The 12,384-nt window shown below is 41.6% G+C and overlaps 1 protein-coding gene across 1 annotated transcript in view; it reads right to left on the minus strand.

The window, feature by feature from the left end:
- MAOA (monoamine oxidase A) overlaps positions 1 to 9,358 on the minus strand; it is an 84,305-nt gene extending 74,947 nt beyond the window's left edge. The window contains exon 1 of the mRNA XM_006864293.1: positions 9,286 to 9,358. Coding sequence (XP_006864355.1) covers positions 9,286 to 9,358 — 73 coding nt within the window. The remainder of the gene's footprint in view (positions 1 to 9,285) is intronic.
- Positions 9,359 to 12,384: the final 3,026 nt, after the last annotated feature.

A 12,384-nucleotide genomic window follows, 5' to 3' on the forward strand; every position in this document is an offset into this window, starting at 1 on the left:
AAAAAAAAAAAAAAGTCCTCTTTCAAGTGTTGAAAAGCAAAGGTTTCACCTTGAGGACAAAGGTACACCCGATCCAACCCACATGTGGTATTTTCAGTTAACTCATATGCCATATGCATTTAAAAGATGGACAACTAATAAGACCGATGAAGAACTGATGCCTTTGCATTGGAGAAAATTAGTGAATGAACTAGAGACTGCCAGAAGAACATGAAAATCTGTGTTAGAAGAAGTACAACCAAAATGCTCTTTAGAAGCGATGATGTACTTTGGAAATGTGTTCAGGAGAGATGAGTACCTGAGAAAGAAAGAATATCAGGCTTGGTACAGTATCAAGTCAAAGAGACAGAGCCTTAACAAGATGGACTGACGCAATGGGGGCAACAATAGGCTCAGTGAGGACGCACAGGATTGGGCGGTGTTTCGTTGTTGCACATAGGTTCACTATGAGTAGGGCCTGACTGAATGGCATTTAACAACCAAGAGGGAGTTATGGAGAAATAGCCAGTTTAAATGCATTAAGTTTGAGACATCTAAATGAGCTAAATGTGTGTTATGAACTTCTTGGGGACAGAAATGTATTCTCTATCTTTTCGTCTCTAACGTTTTGTAGACAATGTACATAAGTGTGTTTCAATTAAGAGAAGAACTATATACTAAAAGAAACAAGCCCAAGCTATTTGGATGAGGGCAACAAGGACATTTCCAATACCACTTAGATTTTACTTAACGCAAGAAACTAATTAAAACTAACAAGGATAGAGTGCCATGTCATTTCAACCTTTATGTCTAGTGAGTCAGCAGATTCTCAATACTACTAGTGTATTTTCTGGAGTTTGAACGAATATTGTGCTTTGTAATAGAAGAAAACAGAGAATACATATAAACCTGTCCCCTGTTTGTACAATCCTTTATTCATTCATTTAATTTCTCTCTCTTTCCTCTTTCTCTCAATCTATCTTCATCTGTATTTTGTACTTTTTTTCAGAGACATAATTGTTTTTGAAAATGCCAAATCGTCTAATCCTCTTTATAAGCTCAAAAGACAACGCTGTCTCAAATAAACACACGAAAGCTAACAATTAACTTCAATTTGTCCTGAATTCGACAGAGTGGTTGTCTAGACAGTCCTAATTTATTTGATTATTGTTCAGCATTCATCTTCACTTTAGATAAAAACAGATCTCACCCAAGTTAGGGAATTACTCTTTATTTCATTATTTGCTCCATTATTTCATGGAAATTTAAAAGAAGCCGCCATTGCTCCATACTGCTGTACTCAGATTCTATACTCTTGGGAAGGGCTGTAGTTTAAAACAATGGTTTTCTGGAATGTTTTACGGAACAGTAGTCCTCTCGATGTCCTGAGGAAAAGTATCAACGTTCATAAAGTTGGGAAATCATATTCTTTTTCTCCTTGTACATCAAGCCTCACTGACGTTCTATGAGTAAACTCACACAGCAAGTTCACTGAGGCGGGTAATGAAATACCACTGTCCTACCAGCCATTGTTTGACTCATGGTCAAGCTCTGATGCTTAGAATGTTATAAGGCATTGATTAGGTAATTCACTTAACCCTTCTGAGCCTCCACTTTAGTCCCTTTATTCCCTTAAAGGCTGTAATTCTGTGACGTTAAATAGGGTTATTATGTAATTAATTCAACTATCAAAGCTTAGCATTTGATTATGTTCTTATTGACACTCTTACTTAATCGATCAATTAAATGTAATTCTAAACTGGGGTCTTGCTTATTTTGGCCTTGTTGTTAAGTGCTGTCTAGTCGGTTCCAATTTATAGTGACCCTGTATAGGGCTTCAGAGGAGCAGCTGGTGGGTTTGGACTGTCGGCCTTGTAGTTAGCAGCCCAGTACTGATCCTACAGCACCACAACACAAGCGTAGCAACTAGAAAAGGGCTTGTAAGGAAAGGCTCGGAGAAATGATGGGAAAGGTGAGAATGAGCAGCCATGGAGAGACCCGGACTCTGATTTCGGATAGTATAGGGTATCAAGATGAGAGATAATGCAAACTATTTCCAGAATGTAGCACAGAAGGAAAACACTATTGAAGAGGAGCCTCAAAAAGAAAGCTGAAGAAAAAGACCTTCGCAAAGCACGCTAACTTAATCCAACCTCCTAATTTTACAGATGACAAAACTGCTATACAAAAACTTGACCAGTAAAAATACCTGCTATAGATTCCATTCAATTGATGGTGACCTCATGTGTAAGAGTAGAAGTGTACTTTGTAGGGTTTTCGATGGCCAATTTTTCTGGAGTAAATTAGCAGACCTGTTTTAAATTGCCCTAATAACAACGCTAGATTATAGCCTAACAGGAATTGGTTGCCCAAAGGGAAACATAAATTGCTGGTAAAAATATAAAATGTTTTTCACAAGAAGGAGGAAAATATAGTCCTAACAATTATGTTCACATTTAGAAAATGTAAGTGTCTTTTGATTTATTTTGTGAAGTTCTAATCACTCAAACAAAATAAAAATAAACTGTCATGAAATTTATCTATCTCATACATTCAAGTTTATTCTTTAGTCATTGGGTTTTTATACTTCCTTTAACACAGGGTTGGGCACTTTTACAAGCCTATATATGTGATATAAAACTATAAAATCACCTCAGTCTTTCTGGGCACATCTGAATCGAAATACTGGCAATCTAAATATGTATAAACCACACCTGTAGTAAGATTAGATGACCCAATATTCAGCAATAGCAGGTTTTCACATTTTTTTTCTCAATTATTGTTCCCTGTGGTCCACACAACTATATTATACTTAGATCTATTATTAAATATATTTTTATATAAGCTGAGGATCATGTATAAATTCAAATCAATCAGTATTGGCTAAATGCTAAAATTACCCATTAAATGTCAGCTAAACCCAAAAGCTCATTTATTTTGAAGATTTCAAAAAATTGGAACCTACATAAATGTTAAATAAGCATTTTTTGTTATATATGAGAGTTTAAAAAAGTAAAAGAATCTTAGCTCATTTTTGAGAAAATAAATATATGAGGGCAAGGAACTATCCTAAAGACCTAAACTTAATGCTAAGCCTGCTCTGAACCACAGAGTATTTGAATAACTAAGGCAGTAAAAATAAGTGGCATTTTTTTTTTAATGTAAAATTTCCTTAATCACCACAAAATCACACAGTACCTGCTGCCAAATTCTTGGTTAAAAATGCCGAAAGCGGTCCTAGCAGAAATGATGCTGATGAATGATATATTTCAGCAAAAAGGGAAATTGTGGTATGTTGTGAACTCCATTGTCGGAACTCAAAACATTAGTCACTCTTCTTACAAAATGGTTTTTCTATCTTGGGTAATGAGAAGGATTCAATCTGTATGGATTTCAAACAGCATCAAGTTATGGGTGGTTAGTGCTTGTGGTTCTTTTAGTTGAGCTCGGCTTGTGGACAAAATATATAGGAGTGTTAAACAAGCTCACTGCAACGTTGGAGGTTCAAACCTACCAGTGGCTCCTTGGAAATGACACAGGGTTGCTATGAGTTGCAACTGACTCCATAGCAGTTAACAACAACAAACAACATTGGTTAGACAACAGTGTTAACTCTTTGTACATGAAACTTGAAATTGAATTTAAAAATACAAACCCCCAAATCTCTCTATTCCCTCAAGACCATGCAGCATCGTGACTAAGGGATTTTATAGTGCTCAATGACCACAGTCCACACAGACACAAAAATCATGAGCAGATGCAGCACATAAGAGTCATATTAATACCTCCTGGGTTCCTGTCCCTGGAGTCACATTAGGCAGTGATTTTCATTCCCTAGACTGCCATCATGGGCTTAAATTAAGCACTGCCTATGTGTGGCTCGTCCCCTCGTGACTATGCATTAGTGCTCCTCTGGTCTCTCCAATTTAGAATGCTTTTTTTTTTTTTTTTTCCATTCTCTTAGATTTACCTGTTAAAATTCCACTTACCTCTTAAGGTTCCAGCTCTTTGTTCATATCCACGCCATTAGTAAATGGAGTCTTGGTGTGGCACTGTGATATAATGCACTGGACTGTAAGGTTGGTTTGGGCAGTTCAAACTTACCAGTCACTCCTCAGAAACCCTATATAGGGGTCATTATGAGTCAGAAATGACTCGATGGCACTTAACAGTGTCAGTTATTGGTCCATTTGGTTACTTCTTCCACAAGGACAAAGCCCCTCTTTTTCAGTGATCTAACCAACATTGTGGTGGTGGTGGTAGTGTGCCATGGAGTCAGTCCTGACTCAGAGTGACCCTGTATAGGGTTTCCGAGGCTGTAAATCTTTATGGGAGCAAAAAGTCTCATTTTCTTCACCTGGATTGTAACCCAATACGCTACCAAGGCTCCTTCAGGATATGACAGAGGTTCTCAAAATGCTTGAACAGAATCACAGCTGCTTCTATGAGCATTCATTCTTGTTCCCTGGACATGTTCAAAGATATAGTCAGAAAATCACCAAGGAGATGTTGTCAAAAAGATTAAAATCTTAGGTGATAAGATTAGACTGCCTTTAAAAAAAATTTTTTTTTAAATTATTTTTTCTTTTTTTTTTAAGATTGCTTTTTAAAACCCCTTTGGCCCAAAGACGCTGGAATTCCAAACAGATCTATGAAGGAAGTATCCATTGTCCCCCAAGGCTGTGCTTTTCCCCCCTTTTCCTTTTTTTTAATCCCCTGTCCCTAAAGAGAGTCATTTCAGAGTCTTAAAGGCAGATTTTAAAATCTCATACTGCTGCTTTTCTGTCATTTGTTGGCTTATAAGTGAGAACTAGCATCTAAAGTCAGATACTGAACCACTATACTTGATATGCCTGGTGTGGCACTGTAAGATAAGCACTCGACCACAAGGTCAGTTTGAACTGCCAGGTTGGTGGTTCAAATTCACCAGTTGCTCCTCGGAAACCCTATACAGGCTTGCTATGAGTTGGAACTGACTCTACAGCACTGAACAACAACAACAACATACTTGACATAATGCCAAGAAATAGAAACTTAGGGGGCAGTGAGTCTATGTGAATAGGGGAGGAACAATTCAAAACAGGAGGGTGAAAATGGTTACAAAATTCAAAGACGGTAATCCATGTCACTGAATAGTACATGCTGTTGTTGTTAAGTGTTGTCAAGTCAGTTCTGACTCTGGATAGGGTTTCCATACATGTAGAATTGTTGAACTGGTGTATGATGTTCTGCTGTGCATGTACACAACAACACAAAATAAAACAAATTATGTTTAAAAAGAAATAAAAACCAAGTGTGAATTGGGATGTACTGATTACAAGCTCTTAAAGAGGAGAGAAACATCCAAGGGAGCCAGAGTGATCAAGAAAAGGGTCTTCAACCACGTATTAAAGTATGGATAGGATAGAAATCGTCAGAGAAGCACTTCCACATTAATAAAAACAATAGGAAAGAGAGCATACAGTTAAAAATATGTAATCATGGAATGACACTGACAATAAGGAAACAGCGTGATTAAAGCCTGGTTCCATGATGGGAAATAGCGGGGAATGCCAGCAGTCCAAAAAGCAAGGACAGATCATTGAGTGTGTATGGTGGTAGTTTGAGACGCTGGTAATAAATAGATCACTGAAGGTCCAGAGTAGAAGTCTGGAGTTATTTAAGAAAAATTAAGTCTGGGTGAACACTGCATGATAGACACAAAGGGAGAGGTCAAACTCAATGGTGGCCACTGAGCTTACGGGTCAAAGGTTTATCCTAGGGGTGGACGAGCACTGGCAATGAGAAGAGATAACCAAAAGGAGTTAGGAGAATCTAGTGAGGAGCCTAGCATGGAAGAGAGAAAAGGAAGTGTTAAATGATGGAAAGGAAAGTAATGCCAAGAACAGAGTTAAGAAATTGAGGAAGAGAAACTTTTGAAGGATAATGTAGCTTTAAGATGTTGTTGTTGTTGTTGTTAAGTGCCGCCGAGTCAGTTCCGACCCATAGCGACCCTCTAGAGGGTTTCCAAGGAGTGACTGGTGAGCCTGAACCACCAACCTTGCAGTTCAAACTGACTTTGCAGTCTAGCGCATTAACCCACAGCACCATGTGGGGAAATCATTCAGTCTGGCCCTGCCAAGGCAAACACAGTTCCAACCATCGCCTTAGGGGTGAGTTCATTAAATGTTTGACCAAATATAGGTTAATTTTCAAGTTGATAACTTTTTTATGGCCTGCGAATGATGTGATAAATATCCAAGTGGATCCTGGCAGAAAATAGGTTCCCCACCCCTGTTTTAGTGACATGGTGAATCTACAGTGAGAAAAAGATATTCAAATGTGAAACATCTGGGAGTAGGTAAGCTATGGGACAGGGGTTTGAGAGAAAGAAAAAAAACTCAAACTAGAGACTTGAGCACTTTCTACTTACAAGGGAAAGGCTGAAGCCATAAAATGAGAAACAGAGAGGGAGAGTGCATAAGAGCCCAAAAGGGATTAATAGCTCAACCTTGAGGCTACTTCAACACTACAAGTTCACAAGAATATGAGCACAATGAAAGGAATAAAAGAGGGGCAGTCAGTATGGGGTAAAAATTCCAAATCCTGCATTGTCACAAAAAACATGCAAGGAGTTTCAAAAGAAAGGGTGATAGATGATGGATGCTAGGTAAGGACCAAAGCATATTAAAGATACCATTATATTACTTACAAATGAACAAGTTTTGTTTTCACTCTTAACTACTAATACCATGTACCAAATTATTTAATGGGTTGCTGTTAGTGTCACTGACTCAGTTCCAACTCATAGCAACCCTGTATAGGGTTTCTGAGGCTGCAAATCTTTGCAGGAACAGAAAACTTCATTTTTCTCCTGTGGAACAACTAGTGGACTCGAACCACTGACCTTGTAGTTTGCAGCTCACCATGCGCCCATATTTAATTGGCAGGTGGACAGAAAAAGATAATTTATGACTATAAGAATGCTCTATTTTATATTTTTTAAATGCCAACAAAGTCAGGGAACATATTAAGATGTTGCTGTTCCTTGTGCAGTTACAAATATAAAGAATAATTCTGTTAATATGGATTGGTTTTGAATAATTTTATTTAGAACTTGTATTCTTCTAGGAGATATTTTGTTACGTAAGAGGTATAACATTGCAGATTCCAAGTCTTGGCCATCTATTATCAGTGTGTGAGTAGTATATCAGAGTGAAAAGCATTTAAACGTGACCCAGGAAAGAGTAAGTAACTTATACACTACTGCTAAACACACATACACAAAGATATTGTTTCTGAGTTCTCAAGACTGCTTGAAAAGTGATAATTTTCATCGCTCATAGAATGCCTGGTTTATGTCTAGGGTTTTCTCAGGAGCCAGACTTGCATCTACATTCATTTTAGCTGTGGATAATGTGGAAAGTCACAACAGATGGAAAACAATGTTTTTGGTCAGTTTTGGTTTTAAAATCCCGTGGATCTTACAAATGAAAGAAAACCAACTGCCTTTTCCACTGTCACTGGTGGACAGTAAGCCGATCTCTGGATAGGACTGTGAACCACTGTGTAAGAAATGCCCTCTACTTCCCCAAATGAAAAAGATCAAATTAATAATTAATAGTGAGAAACATTATGAATACAAAATTCAGTTTGAAATTGGTTACTTTGAATGAAAATCAGAAAGGATATGTGGTTGCAAGGGCAAAAAGGCCTAAGCATTTAACAGCTACCTGGTAAACCTACCTCTGGCAGTGACCAAGTACAGGAGAAAAGTGTGGAACAAAAGAAAGAGCAGGTTATCTATCAGATTAAGGAAAAATAAATACTAAAAACCCTCCTAAGAAACACTGGAGTTTAAAACAAGAAAAAGAGAAGAAAAGCCCAGGAAGAATACAGAATTGTGGACTATGGATGGGTGTGTGGAGATGGGAGAGGAGACAGAACTAATCGATTTATACAACACTCTATCATCTTGTTTCTTGTCTAGGAGGTTCAGGTGTTTGGAAACAACAGTCCCATCATTGCAGGCATTCAACAAGTGTTTGTTGAGGGAATGAACACATAAGTGAATGACCCAGGAAAACATTCCTTTTTTCTAACTCTTTATCAAGCTCGGCTTTTCGGCTTTTCTCGGCAGATAAAAACAATATATATGCATGTTTTCTGATGGCACTGGCTGGACCTGTCAAACCAACAATTCATGCTATGCTAATCTCTGCACTAGGGATTAAAATTGTTGATTTATTCTCAATAGACCTAGTCAATATTTACTTGCAAGTATTTTTCAGAGCTTCCTCAAAAGAAACATACATAAAAATGGCTCCTTTAATTTCAGGTCCTGCAGAAATTATTAATACTTCTGGGGGTGGAGGGAAGGTTTGATTCTAGCTAAGGCTGAAATAAAATTCCTAAACTGAAAACATTTTACCAAAAAGAACAGCCTAAGTGATAATTTAATAAATCAATCATGGTGAGGCTTCCAGGAAAATACTGAAAAAACTCACTCAGTCAGCCAGGACCCAGAAATCCAGGCCCTCCAAGCCGGTAGGCTCATCACAAGGCAGGATTCAGGCAGTGGGATCCCTTAGTGAAAAAAAGGACACAGCAGATCCATCTCTCTCTTGGGCCCTGCTTCCATCTAAAAAGGATTCCCTTGGGGCAATAAAATACTCTACACCATCCTGCAAATTCTAAAAACTGATAGGAGTAGGTTACCTTTCCCTGAACATTTCTGCCACCTTCCACTTCATCTACCACACTTTCTAAAGAAAAAAAAAAAAAAACACCCAGAAACAAAAACTGCTTCAAGCACAGACTACTACTACCTCAGTACTACAAAAACCCATTTTGCTGATGTTTTGCTTTAGGCAAAGGATGTGAAATCAGTGAAGCACAGCAATCACTTCAGGAATTAGGGAATCTTAAACTGGAGGACCGGGTTCAGACACTTCCACCTAAGTGATTTGATCTCAGGAGAGTTATTGAAACTCTTCAACCCTTAGATTCCTGGTCTTGTACAATGGGGATGAGTAAAGTCAGCACCTCATAGAACTACTAAGCATTGAGAAAATCCATATAACGTGCTAAATATAACTTCACAATGCGAGCAAATGACATTTTAGCATTTAATATTAGTACATAGTAAAATTGTGGGGTTTTTCCTCCCCTAGAACATATCACAAACAAAGCCGCCCCAACCCCCACTTCCACCTCGCAGGATCTGTGACACTCTCCCGGTGCATGACAGACCTTCCAAACGCCACCAGCAGTAACCCCACTCCAGGCCGGCTAGGGCCCCTCAGATGACCAATATGGTGCACTAACCTGAGATGCCGCCTCCTATCACGACTACGTCGAACATGTGGCCGGCAATACTCGCCTTCTCCCGACTCGCCATGCTCTGCTTGCTGCTCTTCGGGGGCGTGGGTAGAATGCGGCCAGCTGAGGGTGGAGCGGACCCTTGTACTGGCACTCCGACGGAGCCCGAGGGCGGAGCAGATCTTTGTGCAGATAACTGTGGGGAGGCGTGCTCAGAGGGCGGAGCGGACCCTGGTATTGACACTCCAGGGGAGGAAAAGGGCAGAGTAGCTCTTGATACTGATACCCTGGGAGAGCCGGACATCGAGGGCAAGGCAGACCCTGGTCTTCCCACTTCAGGGGAGTCCAGAGGAGTAAAAGATCTTGATCCGGATACCAGGGGGGAGCCGGGCACTGAGGGCGGGGCGGATCCTGATAGAACAGATCCTTGTATGGATCCCCTGGGGGAGCAGGTCAAGGAGGGCGGAGCAGACCCTGACCTCACTTGAGTAGAGGTCGAGAGCCAAGCAGTTTCTTGTACGGATCCCCGGGCGGAGCTGGGCGTGGAGGGCAGGGGAGACTGCGATACTGACACTCGAGAAGTGTTCCAGACCTGAGCAAAGCCTTGTATGGAACCTCGGGGGGAGTTGGATACAGAGGGCGGGGCGGACGCTGGTACTGACTTTAGGGAGTTGCTCTTGAGTGTAGGAGGTACTTGTGTTGAATCTTGGGGAGTGTTAGGACTCGAAGGTGAGGCAAAACCTTGTACTGACCCTGTGGGGGTGTTCGTGGGTGTAGGAAGTGCTTGCATTGAATTTCGTGGGGTGTTGGCCATCGAGAGTGGAGCTAGCCTTTGTACTGACCCAATGGGGCTGTTCACTGGTGTAGGGGGTACTTGTACAGCGTCCTGATCTAAACTGGGTAGCGAACGTGGAGGGAGCCCTTGTATCAACCCTGAGGGGGTGTTCGTGGATGAAGGTCCTTGTGCAGACATCCAGGGGAAGACGGATGTCGAGGGTAGTTCGACCCCCTTGTTCGAGTTGGAGCTGGTGTCAACGTTATAGGCTGCAGAGGTCCTATCAAAGACGCCTGGACTGGTGTTAGTGGATTTAGGGATCCTGTCATTCAAACTGTGGGCACTGAAGCCCCAGAGGCCAGGCCTGGAGTTAGGGTCATTCATAAGTCCGGAACTGGAGCTGAGGTGAGACTGTGTGCTGGTGGAGTTCCAGGAGTCTGATGAGACCACTGAGGACACTGTCGACCTGGAGGTGGAAAACGGAAAGGTAGTACTCCTCCGCTCGGATGCAGTGAAAGCTTCCGAGGCCTGGACAGTGCTGCCCCTGACTACTGCTGCACTCTCCGCTTCGCGCTCCCGTCTGGTGCCCTTGGAGGACGCGGAGCTTTTGGTACTCATGGTTTTCTAGAGCAGGGTAGGGATAAGGAGCCGTTCTGTTCTACCCTACCCCTCCCCCAAGGAAGCTCGCCTTTTAAGGATCCGATCAGCCTGGCCAGGGCCTCCAGGTCCGTTCTTTCAGTAGGCCCGCCCCTCGAATCCAGCCCACTAGCGGGCGACAAGACTAGGGCGGTGGTGCGGCCTCGCTCCGCCTTCCTGTAAGACAGTGATTTGCAGTGGGGGGGGCCCTCGCGCCCTGCGGAGAGGACGGGCGACGCCAACAAGGGAGGGCATGGTGGTCGGGCGCGAGTCAGAGAGTGCGTGTGGGCGTGGCCGTGTAGGAAGTCTTAACATGGTGCTTTCATTCTTATGTTTTAATTGAATGGGGGCTGGGCCAAGATGGGTTTAGGAAAGCTATTATTTGAAGAAAGAGTAGCCAATAAAGGGTATGAAATTATTGAGGCCGCTGTCCCACTTGGTAGGGTCCCTTTGTGACGTCACAGGAGAACTACGTGGTCTGCGCAGCTGCAGCTCTCCGTGGGGAGGGGGCGAAATGATGTGGAGCTGTGTCTTGGGAGAGACTTGGCACTGATTGGGTTAAGCTTTTGTACTTAACCAAAATGAATCAAATAGGCAAGAAAAATCATAACTCAGCTATCACAGATTAAGTGGGATCCCTAGTTTAAAAGCAAAGGTTAAGGGATGACTAAGGAGCTCTGGTAGTGGTTATGAATTGGGCTGCGAACCTTAAGGTCAGCAGTTCGAAACTAGCAGCTGTTCCACGAAAGAAAGATGAGCCTTTCTGCTCCCATACAAATTTACAGCCTCGGAAACCCTGTACAGGGTCGCTATGAGTCGGTTCTGACACGGTAGAATCACCACCACCATTCTACCATGCCACACCTATTCTACTATGTCATAGAAGCCCTGATGTGGCACTATGGACTAATGCGCTGGACTGCAAGGTCGGTTTGAACCACAAGGTCTGAGGTTCAAACACACCAGCTGCTTCTTAGAAACCATATACACGGTTGCTATGGGTTGGATCTGACTCGAGACACCTAATAAATACATTCTACTCTGCAGCTTTCTGCTTTGCAAATTATCCCTTTAGTTTTCACTTTTAACATTCTAAATCTGATTTTGTCACCACTGGCATCCTCAAAAATAGATGCAGTTGTGGTATGAACTAGTAAAGTCAGCAGTTCAAACCCACCAACCACTTTTAGGAAACCCTATACAAGGTCACTGTGAGTCAGAACTGACTGGATGGCACTTAGCAATAACGTAAGTGATATGAACTCTAGGAAGTTAACCAGATTATCAATTCATATCCATAAACATTTATCTTGCTCCCCCCCCCCCCAATTTATATATCAAGCTTCTTGTTGAAAAGACTAAGGAAATATAAATTAGTTATTTCACCTGGTTTAATAGCTTTTACTTCCAAAAAAAAAGGAGCTCTGGTAGCGTAGTGGTTACGACTCGGGCTGTGAACCGCAAGGTCAGCAGTTGGAAACTACCAGCTGCTCCACTGGAGAAAGATGAGGCTTTCTACTCCCGTAAAGATTTACACCCTCGGAAACCCTGTACAGGGTCGCTATGAGTCGGTTCCAACTCCACAGCACATAACAACAACAACAACAACTTCCAAATAAAGCAGTTGATGCTTATGATGAAATTGGTATTTTTCTTTTGCTAGACTTTGAAGCAAAGAGGAAAATTAATAATAT

The sequence above is a fragment of the Chrysochloris asiatica genome, unplaced genomic scaffold, assembly GCF_000296735.1.
Source record: "Chrysochloris asiatica unplaced genomic scaffold, ChrAsi1.0 scaffold00062, whole genome shotgun sequence".
NCBI classification, from domain to species: domain Eukaryota; kingdom Metazoa; phylum Chordata; class Mammalia; order Afrosoricida; family Chrysochloridae; genus Chrysochloris; species Chrysochloris asiatica.